Source organism: Gossypium arboreum, chromosome 6 (assembly GCF_025698485.1).
Source record: "Gossypium arboreum isolate Shixiya-1 chromosome 6, ASM2569848v2, whole genome shotgun sequence".
Classification (NCBI taxonomy): domain Eukaryota; kingdom Viridiplantae; phylum Streptophyta; class Magnoliopsida; order Malvales; family Malvaceae; genus Gossypium; species Gossypium arboreum.
This window is the reverse complement of record NC_069075.1, coordinates 141785475-141803128: the sequence shown is the minus strand read 5'-3', so window position 1 is coordinate 141803128 and position 17654 is coordinate 141785475. Positions and strand designations below refer to the sequence as shown.

The window sequence follows — 17654 nt, the reverse complement described above, 5'->3', positions numbered from 1 at the left end:
ATATCTCATTGTGAGCCATAGTACTGAAAATACGTTTGATTATGATCTTTAGATTCTAAATCAACCTTAATCCAACGGTCGGTACACACCCAACGGTGGGACCCAAAGGTCAAATACATACATCGGCTTGGAAAACGAACGGCTATTTCTGGTTCGTGCAGCCGAGTCAAGCATAAGCCCGCCGTTTTTGCCACGTCAGATATTATAGGAAGGCAAAAAAAAGGGCGTTGTAAAAAAGGGGGATTTGTTCTTTATTTATTTAAAATTTTTCCCCTTTATGTTTCTCATTTATCCTCTCTCTCACAAAAAGAGGTTTTTTTTTTTTATCGATCAACAAAAAAAAATTGTTTATTTGCAGGGCGCCACGATCTGCATTTCTCTCGATCGTAGCGAATAATTCAATTCCCCGGCGTCGTAATCTCCTCCTCCATTTGCAAATCAATCGATTAATTTGTAATTTTCCGTTTCTCTTTTCGTTTGGATTATTCAATTTTGTTATGTTTTTCATATCCATATCTAAGATTCGTTTTGTTTTTCTTTTCTATTTTGGTTAACAGATTTATAGGATTTTTTTTTGTAATTTTTTAATGTCTACATTGATTCCGGTTTTCGATGAAGAATCTGATCGACTCGTTCAGACTTTTATGTAAATCGGATTTTTTTTGTGGAAGATCTCGATGTTTTTTGCCCTAGCCATTGTTGTTTAATTGTAATTGTTTCAGATTATTGTTGATGGATTCAAATCTTAATTTCGATTATTTCGCGATTTGATTATTGAAAAGCCTGCATCGTGTGCGTCTTTTAGGATCTTTGAGTGTAATCCATGGAGGGTTAAGAGGCATTGTTTTTGAGATGGAATTTTAGCTGCTGACGTGGTTTTTTTTTGGATTTGGAAAATTCGGAAACAATGTCTACGAGAGGTGAGCATCAAACGGTACCGCTGTCGGTTTTATTGAAACGAGAATTAGCTAGCGAAAAGATTGAAGACCCGGAGATTGTACACGGGCTAGCAAGTCACAGCAAGAAAGGTGAAGATTTTACGTTGCTTAAAACAGAATGCCAAAGAGCGCTAGGAGATGGTTTCACCACATTCTCGGTTTTTGGGGTATGGATTTTGGGTCTCTATACTACCTAAATCAACGTTAATCATAAAAGCATGTAATTTGCAGCACTGGAATATAAAGATTTACAAACTTTTATAGGCTGGTATTGCTAAACGTTATTTAAAAAAATATATATATATATATTTTGGCAGCTCTTTGACGGACACAATGGATCTGCAGCTGCTATTTACACGAAAGAGAATCTTCTTAACAATGTTCTAAGTGCCATTCCGGCAGATCTTAATAGAGATGAATGGGTTGCTGCCCTTCCGAGAGCTTTGGTTGCAGGTTTTGTTAAAACAGATAAAGATTTTCAACAGAGAGGTAAGAATTATTTTATTTTTATGTCAACACATCTGTGATGGTATATGTTTTATAGGATAACCTTTGGATAAAAAGGAATATTTGTCTATACAGTTATGCACTTTCTTTGGGAGTGGTTGCTACTGTTTATGCATGTTGTTCATGCACTCCTCTATTGTAGTACTTATGCTCATATCAATGTAGACTTAGGTAGTATCCTTTTTCACTCAACTAACTATTTTATGCCCATATAGATATGGAATTTTACTAATTTATCATTATGAATATCCATGGAGAAAACGTTCTGATATGTAGGAAGAGTTGCTTTTCGGAAGTTGGTAGATATTGTTTTGTGATAGTTGATTTGTGCCACCTGTGGTTACTCAGGTGTTAAGTGGGGTCACTGTTTGGTTGGGATGCTATCATGGAGCTGTAGTGCTTTCCCTTATACAACAAAAAGGGATAGCAGATTAGCAGATATTTATCTATAGATCAGCTTGTCCAATATTCACATGATCTTATTATTCTGATCTTTGGTTTTTGACTATTTTGTCAATAGTTAACTGATAGTCTGGATACGTCAACATGACATTGGTCTACATATAGTTAAGTTGGATATGTCAACATGAAATTGGTCTACATATAATTAAGTTGGCACCATCGATCACTGTCCAGCTTGATAATTCACAAGCTCTACCAACAGTTACACCAGGCTGTTTCATCAGTAATTATTATACCGTACTTTTTATGATAATTTTACTTGACCATAAAAGTTCGTGTACATAAGCACGGAGTCTCTTCCATTCATTTGGGGGGGGGGGATTGCAATAAAGAGGATAGTACATATTATTATTAGCTTTTTATTTTGCTTTTAATTTTTAAAGTTTTCGGTAATAACTTCTTGAGTTCACTCTCTCATGTTTAGTAGTTGATAGACATGCTATGGTTTTCTTTCCAGCAAAAACGTCAGGAACTACCGTAACCTTTGTGATATTAGAAGGATGGGTTGTAACAGTGGCATCTGTTGGTGATTCCCGCTGTATATTTGAATCAGCTGAAGGTGGAATATATCACTTGTCCGCTGATCATAGGCTTGAATGCAATGAAGAGGAGTAAGTCTTTGGCATAGTCTTTGCTGTATCTTGAAACTTTCCCCAAAATATTGAGGCCTTACTTCCTGTTTTCATCTTCTTAGGAGGCATCGAATCACTGCAAGTGGGGGTGAGGTTGGTCGGTTAAATGCTGGTGGTGGTGCAGAGGTATTTCCACTTCCCCTACGGTTGTGCATCTTAATGCTTTTGTGTGCTTTAACAAATTTTCTCTAGAATGTTAGCCTTTTCTTTCCATCAGCAAAACACAATGATACATTAATGTGAATGGATGTGCAACCACAATACTTAGAAAACACAATCCAGAAGCTAGTTTCAGGCATGTGTGACACTTTTGACAAATGCACCAAAAAGACATTAAACTTATTTGATAATTTTGTGGATTAGAGGACCCCTTTGTAGACCTTACTAATTTTAGCTGTAACAATTGTATTTAGAAACAACATTTTTGTACCTATCTTGTTTTGTTGCAGAAATATGAAACATAATACTGATATGTTTTGTAAACAATGATAGGTTGATTCTTTGTTGAGAATTTCAATATATTCAGTATGGGAGAAAACTCTATTTGATCATTTGTGTGGATTGAAGCTGGTGACCTAATGGTAAAGTGTCTTTACAGATTGGTCCTTTGAGATGTTGGCCTGGAGGCTTGTGTCTTTCACGATCCATTGGTGATATGGACGTTGGGGAGTTCATTGTTCCTGTTCCATACGTAAAGCAAGTAAAGGTTTGTCTTACTCTTTCATAATCTACTTGCATAATGTAATTTATATCTTTTAGTTTGCCTGTCCTGATATCTTGATTTAACTTGTGCACTTAATGGCATTGGATATTGATATTTTATTTGAAAGGGCCAACTAAAATTATATATTCTTCTATTTTTGTTTCTGGTATTTCTTCAAAATTGTATATATAAAAGATATATGCAAACAATATATAAATTAAAAAAATAAAAATCTCATGAAATGCATTAGTTTTAGCGATTCATAAATTTCAAATCTGTTATCAATTTAGTCTTCATTATAAAATCTCAATAAGCAAAAGTATCTAGTTTTAAGTTTTGTAAAAAGAAAAGTTTTTCATAAATGGTTAAGATAAGCTGATTTATCTAGCACAAAACAGAGACATCAAAAAGAACATCTGAATTTTGAGAAAAAAACAGAACTTTTAAGATATTCATATGAAGGCAAGAATATATGTATATATATTTGAAAAAAAGCTTCTTAACAAAAAAATTGGCTTTGTAAAGGCTGTTGGTAAGTGGTAACTCAAATGATTAAGCAGGAACATTGAAAACAATCACAAAGATATTTAAAAGATTGAAATATATACGAGAAGTTATTGTGAGAAACTAGGAAGTCAAAATTTTTTTTTTTCTTATCGTTGTATGGTTATGAGTTTAATATATGTTGCAAGCTTACTAATCTTTTATTTGTAAATAAAGATAAGTGGATTCATGAATAGATTAACAACAATGTTATTTTAGTTCATTGTTAATGCATAAAATTAAGATAAAACTTAAATAATAATGTTGGAGGGTCCATTTAAATGTATTTAATATGAAAACATATCCATGCTAGGGGACTTGGAAAATCTTTATTTTTTTGGGGGGGTGGCGGCGGCAGTGGCTAGGCTCCCATTATTGTCTGCCATTGGCTCCAAATATTGTGTTCTATACATCTTGCTTCACAACATGTTAATTTTTTCCCTTATGCCACTATGTTAAGAGATTGGATGTGTACTTGGCTGTAATGGAGTTCCTCAAACTTCCAAACCAGTAACATTTCTGAATTTGTGATCATTAACTCCATAAGTAGAGCCATTAATTTCATATCCGTATCCTCATGTGTCCTATACTTGCACGTTGAAGTGCTTTTGCATTTGTAATTTTCTTTCTTAATCAGTTTTCTTTAAAAGGGTCCGTTTGAACGAGTTAGTGTTTTATCTAAAATTAGAAGACATTTTCTTGATTGTTATTAATTGTTTTATTTTACCAACTAGCCTATTTTCTGCAGTTGTCTACGGCTGGTGGTAGGATGATTATCTCTAGTGATGGTGTTTGGGATGCTTTAACAGCTGAAGAAGCTCTTGATTGTTGTCGTGGAATGCCTCCAGATGCAGCAGCTGCCCAGATTGTGAAAGTATACTACTGATATTCTCTCGTCTACATTGTGCTCTTTAACTATTGCTGCTGGGAGCAATATGTTGGTATAAGTTTGCATTTCTTCATGTATTCTGATTCCTTGGTATCTAATGAACAGGAAGCTGTAAAGCCAAAGGGTCTTCGAGATGATACAACCTGCATTGTTGTTGATATCTTACCACAAGAGAAGCCAGCTGCTCTGCCACCACCAAAGAAGCCTGTCAAAGGTATGTTAAAAGCCATGTTTCGCAAGAAGAATTCTGGATCATCTTCTCAAGATAAAGATTACATGGAACCGGATGTGGTGGAGGAATTATTTGAGGAGGGATCTGCTTGGCTTTCGGAAAGGTTATTATTATTATTTTAAATATAGATTTGATCATCGATTGTCAGATAAAGCATCGAATCCATTTTAAACTTTCTTGGCCACCGGTACCATGGGGCATGGCATGCTATGAATGATGAGAGGATGAAGGAGTTTTATCTCACGAGGACCCTTCTATTGTATGCAGGTTGGACACTAAATATCCACTATGCAACATGTTTAAGCTTTTCATGTGTGCAGTCTGTCAATTGGAGATGAAGCCCGGAGAGGGCATTTCTATTCATGTTGGCACATCTAATCCGGTAAAGTTACGTCCATGGGACGGTCCATTCCTTTGCTCTAGTTGCAATGAGAAGAAAGAAGCCATGGAAGGAAAAAGACCATCAGGAAGTAATGACAGACCTATCTCCCTTCCTATCTGTTCTTCATTTCTAATTTATGTTGCTAAAGTAAAAATCCTTGATCCTTTTTTTTTTTTCCCCTTTTTCAGATAGACATGGTAGTGATAGTGACTAGCTAGATCTTTCCAAATACTGTTGGGTTTGGTGGGCACTGTCAATTGTTCCAGCGGTGGTCATAAACGGGGAAATAGTGCATTCTCAAAATAGTAACTTCCTTCAATTTCTTATCGGTGGGCATCCAGCATCCATTTGAATCTATACTCTCAAGTTCCGGCTTTGGGAGTAAGAAGACAAAAATGATTAAAAAAAATATCAGGAAGGTTTTCATAGACTCGGCAGTGGATCCTAGCATGCCTTGAAGGTAATTCTTTTCTCCATCTCTATTCATCCCATCGTATACCAGTTGCTCCAAATTCATAGATCTAACATTAAATGACAGTGGACTTCAATGTAATGTTATAATATAGGGAATTTGATAAGTACTCAATACTCATTTGTGAAAAAGTTAGGGGGGTGTGCTGAATGAAATTTATTAATGTATCATTGGTTATTCATTCCTTCCTTTTGACAAACTGGGGAAGGTAAAAATCTTTGGTATAGAAAATTCTGCAAAATTCCATTATTATTATTTCTTTTAAGCAATGCCATTCCATTATTATTTTTTAATCGTTTAGCCATATACTTGGTTGATGTAAATATGTATCCCTGTACTGTCTTGATGCATTTATGATATAACCTAGTAGCTGGATCTTGCCCCATGTGTGTGAGAATATAGATATGTATTACAGTTGGGACCAGCTTTGCTGTGGGGACGAGTAGACACGGCTTGGCTGGAGGATGTGGACTCTAGTCAACATACATGTGAACTCGCTTTCCACACCCTCTTCCTTGTACCATTGAAGTTCTTTTTGAAAGGCAAGTTGCCTTACTTTTTTTAACATTAGGTAGAGTTTGGTTTTAGAAAATAAAATTACTAATCAATTGATTATAATCTATTTAAATCGAATAAACTAACTGATTAAGAGTAGGATTTTTATTAAACACCGTCGTTAATTGCATTAGAAACAAAAAAAAGGGGGTCTAATTCTTGTTTTAGTTCTTTTACTATGCTGAAAATTAATAATTAATCCCTCAAAGAATATTTTGGCCTTTTACTTTTTATGATGTTATTAGTAGGTCGTAATCAATAATACTTTTAGTTCTTGATAAAATAATGATGTAAAAATTTTTTAATCGTTATAATCTTGGCCATGGAACTAACAATTGTTAGGTATAATGATAAGATACACTGCACACTTTCAAAGAGAAAATGTAGGTTTAAATCGTGGAGATAACATTATTAAAAGTAGTCACAAATTCTTAACATGGATAATGTTTAACATGGTTTTCATAGTTTGTCAAATACTTAATTTTGTTTTACAGAATACTAATGGTGTTATTGAGTCGGGGACCTACTAATAACACATTATAAGTAGATGATGGATTGTCAAATTAAAGGGATTAAATTTTAACTTTTTTACATAATAAAGAGATTAAAACTATAATTAGATTAACAAAAAAAAAGTCCAAACAAAATACTTCGCATATAAAAAACATTTATGAGTTGTCGAATTGAGTGATAAAAAGGTCTAGGAAAGTTTTACTCATTGTTTAGGGGTTTTATCATTTAATTTTGTTGAAGTTGATTATTCTGTAATATTTCTATCTCTCCTAGACCTAGTTGACTGCTTGTCTATAAGATATTGAGTGGCCAACGACAAAAGAAGAAAAAGGGGAAAGCAGAAAAAGCTTCCCTACCAAAAAGGATCTTAAAATGGGTTCTGAACGTGAAATCTTTGTTTTATATCCTGTTTGTTTCTTCATCTTCATCACCTTATCTTTTTACATAGAAATAAAATAATAGAATTATTAGATTTTTGAGTGGAGAAGATGAGTTAGTCCACCAAAAAAATAATGCCTCCATGATTGAGATGTTGACCTATACTAAAATGAACAAAATTCCCCCCATGGTGCAAAAACCCAGAACCCTAAATGCTATAATGTAAACCCTAATAGGACCACTTTGTTATATACACGTGTGTGTGGGTCTACCATCTCTCACCAAACTGTCAAATGCCTCTTTTCTTTTGCTTCCATCTTTTTCTTATCAACCCCATCCTTTTTATTTTAATCCGACGGTTTAAACTTATTGTCACAAGATCATGTGTAGACCTATCTTCACATGGTTTTTCTTCTCCTACTTAGTATGGGTTTGGATGGGTGGGGCAGTGCGGTGCGTTTAGTTTATTTTTTGTCTCATTCTATAGTATTTAATCTCATCGTAACTATAGGTAAATGCACCGTTCATCTAAACTCACATTTAATCTATGTATTCTTTGTTAATTAGGGTTGATATTTACAATTTCTGTCTTTGAATTTGCATTATATTATTTAAGTCCTAATTAATTAAATTATTTATTAGATAATAAATTTAAATATTTAAATTTGTTATTTATAAAAATTTAAGCAAATACGAATAATTTATATAGAAATCCATATTCATAAAAGTAAAAGCTGATTTGTGTGATGGGTATCAGAAGGTAAATATTCAGGTTTGCTTCAAATTCATTGTGAATAGTAATTTGAATATTTGAACCCTAATATTATCTAAATCCTTGAAAAATAATATTGTTTGAACTAGATTAGATGGGTTGGGGTATTGGTCTAGTGAGAGGTATAAAACCGGCTGACTCATGGATCAGTACAGATTAGTTGAATAGGTTTTTTTTTGTATTTTTTGAATTTTTAATAATTTTTTATTTTAAATGACCTCAGATAAAAAATCGATGGTTTAATCGATTCAATCACCAATCAGTTTCCCAAAACATTATCAAAAACCAAATAAAATAGGGATAAACCTCAATTATGCATGAACATTGATTTAATGTGCAATTTGATACATAAACTTTGATTTAGTGTAATTATATAAGTTTTAAAAGATAAATACATAAATTTATTTATTTTTGTTTATAATCTATACATATAAAATTATACTATATCAATAATTGTGTTAATAATTTACGAGAATTAGATCAAAGTTAAAATTCATGTATAAAATTACACATTAAACTAAAATTTATATAATTTTGAGATTTATCCCAATAAAATACCTACAAATATCTCAAATCTATACAGTGTATTACAATCCCTAATTCAAAAATTGACTAATGAATATGCACCAATGCTTGATTTTGCAATTTCCTTATCACACGCTCATAGCTCTAAACTAGCGTTAATAGCTGATTCATTGCAAGTAATGCTAACGCCTTTTTAAACAGGTGATTATTTTTAGTGTGGTGTGCGTATTCTATTTTTTTATTTTATATTACAGTATTATTATAGTATTTAATTTTATTGTCATCGTTATTTTTACACTTATAATAAATAAACGCATCGCCCATAAAAAAAAAGTACTTAATTAATGATAAAAACTCTAGTTCTTATGACCTAAAGAAATAAGAAAAAAAATCGTTGATTTTCCACATGGTAGGGAGGTTGTTCCATCTCCATCCTAACCATGAGTATCATTTGCATTTAAACCTATAACCAAGTCATAGACCAAAAACCATATTCTATCTTTTAAATTAATTTCTCAAACAAAATCTTCTCCATTTTGTCACGAAAATTTAAACCATTAATTGATAATCATACAAAAAAAAAGAATATACTACACTTAAGATTATTAAATTATTAACAAATTTACATTTTAATTATCTAACTTTAAAAAATTACAATAAATGTGACGGGAGGGGAGTAGTAGGAAATTGACTCCAAAAATTGTTGCTTTATTCCTCTCCCCCAAATTGTAAAATCTTAAATTAATGTGGTAAAATTATTGTTTGGCCCTCCTAAATGCTAGAATTTTAATTTAGTCCTTTTGAAAACCATAAAAATATAAGCCAATACAATGATGAAATTGCATTTTCTCTCTCATAAAAATATATAACTTAATCTCGATCCCTTTAAAAAAAATTTATGGCTTTACTCCTAAGTTACAAAATTGTCATTAAATTATTCAATAGTTTTCATTTAAGTCATTAGACTATTAAAATCACTTATGTATGGCCTTCTCTGTTCGCACCATTTGCATCAATCGGAAGTTCTCATTTGCATTCTTTTCTACAGTTAAGTCTTTTTTCATGAAACAACTTTAACATCACGAATCTGCAAACCAAAATAAATAAATAAAATTATTCTTTGATCTCCGACACTAGCCGTTAGATCAACTTGGATCTAAAGTATGTTTTTTTACTCACCAATGGGTACTGATTCATCATACTGATTGTTAAATCATCACTTGAAACTCATTAACCGAAATTTAAAAAAAAACAAACTTCACAACCCAATAACTTAAATAAAAAACTTTCGAATAATTAATTAATAAAAACATAAACTTAGTCAAATTTTCCTTAATTTTCTTTAAATAAAATGTTATCCATTTTTGTCACGAAAATTCAAACCATTAATTGATAATCATAAAAAAAAAATCAATCAACTTAAAATATTGAAAGTGGTGGTGTGTCAAATCGGGTCCATTTCAAAGAGAAAATTATGACTGAGAAAATGAAAAAAAAATAAAGAAAAGAAAAAAGATTGTATATATTTCAAATTGGTTGAACCATGGAAGTAGACTAGGGACTTTTAAGACATTAAAAAAGAAAAGTGCCTTTAACACTATGGGTCGTTGCAACTTCGGACCTTTTCCTTCAATCACATTGTTTCCTTGTCAAGATGGAACTTGTTGGAAAACCACCTCTTTGTGTATATGTTAAACAAAAACTCCAATAGTAGATTGGTAAAGAGTTTCGGGTTTAAGAGATTTGATTCAATTTGATTTCAAATTTAATCAAAGTTTAATGTAATTATTGAATACCGAAAGATATCTTTTTTAAGAAAAAAATCCTACTTCTTCCGATGAAAAAAGAAAAAGATTAGGGACCTTTTTTTTAATGACGTCGTTACCTTGTCAAGATTGAACACATTGAAAAACAACTTTTTTTTATCGTAGAAAACAGCTGAATAGTAAAAACTTTAACTCCTTTTAAGTAAAGTTTCAAGTTTAGAATTTGGAAGAATTTTGTCTTTTGTTTAAAAACCTAATTTGATTTAACTTTTAACTTTAATCGGAATTTAATATAACTACCGAATGCCACAAAAAAATTAGAAAAAAAAAACCCCAAACTTTCTCATATTTAGTTAACTTCCAATGAAAAAAAAAAGACAGAGTAGATTAGGTTATTCCTTGTAAGAGTGAAAAGATAAAAAGGGTTTAGTTTGGTGAAAATAAACAAAAAAATTAGATTATTTTTTTAAACAATTTCATTATAGATTTTGATCATATCTGCTGTTTTTGACATAATGTCAACCCATAAATAAGAAGATAATGCGTTTTAATGCACTCAAAGCTACATCCTCCTACATTAACAACAATACTCATTCCAGTCAAGTTAAGACTCAATCGACATAAATTTAAATTATTAATATTATTAATTGTTACCGTTAAAGTGATGATGATGCATATTTACTCGTATATATTGCTATTAAAGTGATAATGATGTATAAATCCTTTTAAAATAAGCCTTAAGCATTTTATTTGTATATATTAATCACAGGGGCAAAGCTAAGAGATGGAAATTTTCATTTTAGTCTTTTATAATTTTAAAATTTTAAATTAATATATGATAAAATTACACTTTAATCTTAGAAATGAAAAAATAAATATCGATCTTTTAAAAATTATAAAGATATAGACAATTAAAATGGTGAAATTTCACTTCGCTATCATAAAAATATAAAACTTTATTCTGTCCCAAAAAATTTTCTGGCGTCGCCTTTGATTAATTATGTATTTGACTAATAATAATATTAATTTGAATCTATCAAATTAAAATAAAAACAAAAGGAGTTCAATTCATACTAAAAGGACTAAAATCATAATAAAATCAGCAAGTCACATATTGAGGGAATAAAGTAGCCATTCCATCATCTGCATGTTTGTGGGCAAATTTGGATGTATGTGATCTGAAAAAAAAGAAAAAATATTTTCATCAACAATTTAAAAATAAAAAATAAAATAAAATAAAAGCTATTGGATTTAACAATGGACCTACCAACCTTTTTTGATCCATATACTGCTAAATGTATCATCTCATCTCAATCTCTTTAGTGCGCCATTAGCCACCACAACCTTTCCCTCCCTTGAAGCTTAATGCAATAAAATCAAATATATCAATTCCTATTCCAACTAATCTCGAAACAATTTGAATCTAAAATCATACATATTTAAAATATTTAAATAAATTTTAAATTGTGGTTCATTGATCGAGTGTTCATCTTCTTTAAAAATTGTTTGAGTTCGAATTACAAGAGTGTTGTCATCTATGATATATGTATTGACAATGATTTGTCCTCACCAATAACATGTGAATTATACCGATAAATACAAATGACCAAAAAATTATCCAAACCTAAAACTTATTTCATATGATATTTTACACTAAAGACACATTAAACGCAATTAAATACGATAATTTGTTATTATATGTGGTGTTTTATAAAAAATACTTAAAATTTAAATATCAAAATCAAATATTTATGGTATTTTGTATTAAAGACACATTAAACACAACTAAAGACTATGATTTGCTTCTACAAGTAGTGCATGAATTGTATAAACAAGCTTTAAATTATAAATACCAAAAATCAAATGAAAAAGTTCGAATAACCTATATTCGAAAATTTTAACTGGTTTAACTGATAAATCTATATCAACAAAAAATGACTCAAACCCAAAACTTTTCCACATGTATAAGCTGAATACGTGTGGTATTTTGTACTAAAGATATATTAAATCTAACCAAAGAGGGTAATTTGCTCAATGTAAAAGTTGCATAAAGAATATTTAAATTTTAAATATCAAAATTAAATAAAAAATTCAAATAAATAGAAAATAATTCAAACCCAAAACTCCTTTCACATGTATAAACCAAAAACATATGTTGTAGTTTTATACTAAGGACACAATAAACCCAACTCCATTTTAACAATCTCTCTCTCCCACTAGCTCCTAATATCCTCATCCCCTCCATAAACAAAAGCTGAGAAAAAAAGAATCAAAAATTTTCATTTCAGATTCAGATACAGAATCTGATATCTTTGTTTCAATCTTTTTGAGAGCTTTCGTAGTTTAAAAATTTTGCAACAATGGATAATTCCCATCACCAACAGCACCAGCAAAACACCAAAGAAAGCTCATCATCAACAACAGATAACCAGCAACAACAACCATCAACGGCAGCAGCGGCGGCGGCGGCGGCGGTATCATCATCATCGTCTTCATCTCCATCACATGAATTCTCTTTCGCTATATCTTTGAACAACAACACGATGATTAATACAGATAAAGCCAAAGCCCCACCATCTTCTTCTTCATCATCATCAATCGCCATTGATTTAACACCAGCTGATGATATATTCTTCCATGGACATTTACTCCCTCTTCATCTCCTTTCTCACCTTTCTACAATCTCTCCACGTTCATCCACAGACAGCTTCACCACCACCCTTCCTGTGCCTACTAGCAAAAGTGACAGCAATATCAAGAGTACCAACCATGGCGGCAATAACAAAACTGAATCAACAAGGTCAAAAAAATCCAAGTCTTTCTCTTTGTTCAGTTTCAACAAACGGCAGCAGAAAAGGGTTGTTGAAGATGATCACAAAGAGAAAAACAATAAGAGAAAGATTAGATTTGATGTAAGTGCTGTGTTGAAAAGGTATTTAAAGATGGTTAAGCCAGTGTTGTTCTTTAAAGGTAAGAAAAGAGATAATGAGCTTTATCATGTCCATAGGCAAGTTTATTCATTTTCTGGGAATTTAAGTACTTTAAGGAATAGAAAAAGTGGGGATCATCAATGTTCATCAGCTCCTGTTTCAATGAGGACCTCACCTACCAATAGTGGTCTTCTTGTTCCAACAGCAAGTGATAGTACTATGGAAGAGTTGCAGGCTGCAATTCAAGCTGCTATTGCTCATTGTAAGAATTCAATTAGGGGGGAAGATAAACTTCAATGCTAGATTATAGCTAAATTTGGGTTTTTTTTAGTAGCATTTGCATTTGGTATCATTTGTTCAAAAAATGGTTAAATTAGTTTCTATGCGTTATATTAATGAGTAAATTGATCATTTTATTAAAAAAAATTATCCATTTTTACCGTTAAAAATTGATTCCTATATATCTACATGAGGTACACTATCCGCACCTAAGTTTTTAACGGTAAAAATGAATGAAATTTTTAACAAAAAGGATCAATTTAATTTTAATCTAATCTACAGTGACTAATTTATCAATTTTTGAATAAAAAGGATAAAATACTTACTACATAAGCCTTTATAGTACTTTTACTGTTATATTTTTGTATATAAAAAAGTAATGTAAAGAAAATTATGAATTATGAAATTAGTTTTAGAATAAAATTAAATTTTTTTACTGTGTCCACGTATGGTGACAATAATGTAAAGGGCATTAACTTCATAATGGAAGTGAAAATTGTTCTAAGTAGATAGCATTTCATATATAATATAGTGGGTATATTTAACATTTTAATATTTGCACAAAATACAATGCAATTATGTGTCATAATCTTAGAGATTGAATTTTATTTTTAAAATTGTGTATTAGAATTGGTCAAGTATTTGTATTACCTCCAATTTACGAGACATCTTTTGTGAATAAATCTGTAAGGTCAAATAGGTTAAACGGGTAATATTTTATAAATTAGTGTGAATCATGATATTTAGTATCAGAGCTCTCACTAAAATGAAAAATAATCTATTAATTTTTTTAATTATAAGAAAATACAAATTAATATAATGATAAAAATACTCTTTAATCCCAAAATTTTGATCATTTCTGACCCCCTAAAATAGACCACCAAGCTACCATTTTCTCCTATTTCCTTAAAAAATGATCAGTCTTTAGCATTTTCCCATGAATCAAACAGTGTTTAATTGTGAAACCAATAATAAAAAGGCCATGTTAGTATCTGCAGCTAAAGCGAGAACAGTGTGGCTTTATAATCAATAAAGCCAACGAAAAGGGAACGAAAGCCATTCCTGGTTTTAAGTGCCATAAAAAGAAGTGGTAGTATCTATGGGAAGAGATGTGGGACATAACTTTTATTGACTTGATAGTACCAAGTACAACAACAACAATGTGCAATTTATATATGCTTTTTATCAAACAATGTTAGGAAGCTTAAATATGATATCAATTGCGGACTGAGTTTTAATTTGATAAGTATGGGTATTATTATCGATACAGGAGAATGTAAATTCTAGTATGTTGCAGTACATTTACTTTTATTTATGAGTTGAAAATGGATTATAAATAATTTTAAATATTATATAAAAAAAATAAATATAATTAAAATTTATAATAAAATTGTTGAAAAGAAGTATTATATCAAATGATTTCATTTCAGTGTCATTAACAAAGCATTGATAATAATGTAAGTTGGATGATTGATTGTAATGATGGTAACCATTGACTGAATTCTCTCCCTTTGTATGATCATATAATATTTTGTATCTGCCTGGTGATACAACCACACACTCAAATATATGCATTGTGGAAGTGCTTTTTCTTTGATGTTTTAAGGGTAAATTAAAGTTAACATAATTAAACTATTAGTAAATTTATGTTTTAGTCATTCGATTTTAAAAAAATTACAAAATGATCATTAAAATATTTGATAATTTTCATTTAAGTCATTAGACAATTGGTCAATAGATCAAAGGGTGGACTGTTATAAGGGCCCAAAATTTTGGGAAATTTTGATTTTTTCTCCCTTAATTTTTTTTAAAAATTTTTAACTAATCCCCCTCAAAAAATTAAAAATTCTCATTAATTTCATAAAAATATTAAAATTTTAATTAGCCCATTTAAAAAAAATTAAACTCCTAATATTTTGAAAATTTTACTAGCCCCAAAATTTAGTCTTAAGATCTACCATTGGGTGGATCACTATCCATTGACAAGTAGAAAAACATACTTTAGATCTAAGTTGTTCTGATGATCAACGTTAGATATCGAAGAAGAAAGTTGTTTAGATTTTGCTTTGCAGATTTATGATGTTTAAAATATTTTATAAAAAAAAAACTAAACTTTAGAAGAGAAGAGTAATGAGAGCTTTCAATTGGTGCAAACGGTGTAAATAGAGAATGTCACATAGCAACAATTTTATCAGTCCAATAACTTAAATGTAAACTTTCAAATAATTTAATGACTATTTTGTTACTTTTTGAAGTTGAATGACCAAAATATAAACTTACTAATAATTTAGTCATCATATGGATAATTTATCCTTAAAAAAAAGGTTTTAGGGTCTCTACGCATGATTGCATTGCTGATATTAGTGAAACCAATATTTAAGGGCCGAAAACTCAGATTTAGTTATACATGGGAATTGGTGAAACAACCTAATAGGCCACTCTATTACAGAGACTTAATCAAATTGGTTTATTAACTATTATATTGTATTACCAAAATGAATCAAATAAAATAAAATATTAATATTCGTTATTTTAAAAAATGCTATTCGTTGTTTGAAAAAGTTAATATTTTTAATATTTTTATGTTTTAGACAAAAAAATAATTGTCGATTGAGTTTTAACTTGATTAACATGAGCATTGTTATCAATGCAATAGGATATGAGTTCGAATGTGCTGAAGCACATTATCCTCCTATTTATGGGTTAGAGAGGGGCAATGAATAGTTCTAGGCATTATCTCAAAAAGAACATATATGATCATAAATGTTAACTTCATTATAATTTGATCTTATTTATTTCTTTTTAATAGTATAAAGATTAAATAAAAAGACTAATTTAATCCAATCTTTAAAACAAAGGGATGCGGAAGGTACTTTCACTCATGGGAATCTTCTATTCTCAAACAGCAATGAAAAAAATAGGAAAACAGCCTGATAAAAGATGATAGTTGCATGTATTGCTTTGAATCATTTCGGATTAGAGTCATATCAGATAGGATCTATCTAAATTTGAATTATTTCGAGTTCGTTTTATATTTTGTTTATGTTAATTTTAAATCCGTGTTGAATAGATTGAATTTATTACTTTTTATCATCATATCAAATTAATGAATTTTGAATAATTCAAAATCGGATTAACCCAAAAATTGGAAAAATCTCTAATGTTTCTCACCAAGGAAAAATTAATTACTGTAACAAAATTCAAAGATCCATGTTGTCGTGAAGCTGCATTTATATATATATATATATATATATATATATATATATATGAGAATTCAATGAACATGAAACATTAAAGAGCAAAAGAGTGTTACAAATTTATAAGGTAAGTGAAAGAGACATTGAGATTTCTGTGATATATATAAGTATGATCTGTCTATTTCATTTGGACCAACATCAATATCCCATATTTACAATCATCTTTAAAATGGAAAAAGAAAAATAGTGTCATGAGAAAATTATATGGAAGATTTTTATTGATCCGAACAAATGTTTATAATTTATCTTCAATTTTAAATAAAATAATAAAAGTATTTTAGTGTACTCAAATTCACATATTTTTATATTAGCAATATTTTGATGTTAATTGGCATAATACATATATATATATATATATATATAGGAGGGATCAAAATTACATTAATTTTTTAAGAGAACTAAAATGTAATATTTTTCATTGTAAGATTAAAACTTTATAATTTTTAGAAAAATTAAATCATAATTTTATCATTGTATAGGCTTAAAATGTAATTTTATCATATATTGATTTATAATTTTTGGATTTTATAAAGGCTAAAACATATATTTTTTATTTTAGGGCCAGAATCCTTACTTACCTTTTCTAGTGCGACTATAACAAAAAAAAAAAAAAAGAAAAGTAAAAGGAATTTGTGATTCCCTTACTATATATAAGACTTCTGTGCTTTTATATATATATATATATATATATATATATATATATATATATTAAATTATGTTACACTTACACTGTGATAAATAACAATTTGATATAAAAATGTTGAAATAGTAAAGTTAATATTTTAAAGATTATGGTGTTTTGATTTAAATCATATCATACATAAAATTATTCTCATAATAATATTTATTACTTTGTAAAATAAATGGGTTTTAAGTAATTTCTCAACTGAATTGATATTCGATTTACTCGTGAAATTAA

The 17654-nt window shown here is 29.9% G+C and overlaps 2 protein-coding genes across 3 annotated transcripts; both read left to right on the top strand.

Moving 5' to 3' along the window:
- The first annotated feature begins 241 nt into the window (after positions 1-241).
- On the top strand, positions 242-6526 carry LOC108483638 (probable protein phosphatase 2C 12). 2 transcript variants are annotated; one of them, XR_001871128.2, is made up of 11 exons: positions 242-453; positions 806-1105; positions 1256-1427; positions 2365-2518; positions 2602-2665; positions 3138-3245; positions 4534-4659; positions 4780-5009; positions 5174-5376; positions 5477-5748; positions 6176-6526. XR_001871128.2 is itself a non-coding variant. In XM_017787143.2 (10 exons), exons 2-10 carry the CDS (start codon positions 908-910, stop codon positions 5500-5502), a joined length of 1281 nt encoding a protein of 426 aa, XP_017642632.1. In that variant the 5' UTR covers positions 242-453; positions 806-907; the 3' UTR covers positions 5503-5975. The 2 variants fall into 2 exon arrangements, 1 of the variants encoding a protein (XP_017642632.1); XM_017787143.2 differs by lacking the exon at positions 6176-6526 and having other exon boundaries at positions 5477-5975.
- A 5864-nt stretch (positions 6527-12390) lies between these two features.
- Positions 12391-13648, top strand: LOC108482228 (BRI1 kinase inhibitor 1-like). The gene has a single exon (XM_017785339.2). It carries the CDS (start codon positions 12630-12632, stop codon positions 13500-13502), a length of 873 nt encoding a protein of 290 aa, XP_017640828.1. The 5' UTR covers positions 12391-12629; the 3' UTR covers positions 13503-13648.
- Positions 13649-17654: the final 4006 nt, after the last annotated feature.

Coding starts and splice junctions, on each gene's coding strand:
- LOC108483638 (XM_017787143.2), top strand. CDS start 908: ATGTCTACGAGAGGTGAGCATCAAACGGTACCGCTGTCGGTTTTATTG. Junction 1,106..1,255: donor CCACATTCTCGGTTTTTGGG/GTATGGATTTTG, acceptor ATATTTTGGCAG/CTCTTTGACGGACACAATGG. Junction 3,246..4,533: donor CATACGTAAAGCAAGTAAAG/GTTTGTCTTACT, acceptor TATTTTCTGCAG/TTGTCTACGGCTGGTGGTAG.
- LOC108482228 (XM_017785339.2), top strand. CDS start 12,630: ATGGATAATTCCCATCACCAACAGCACCAGCAAAACACCAAAGAAAGC.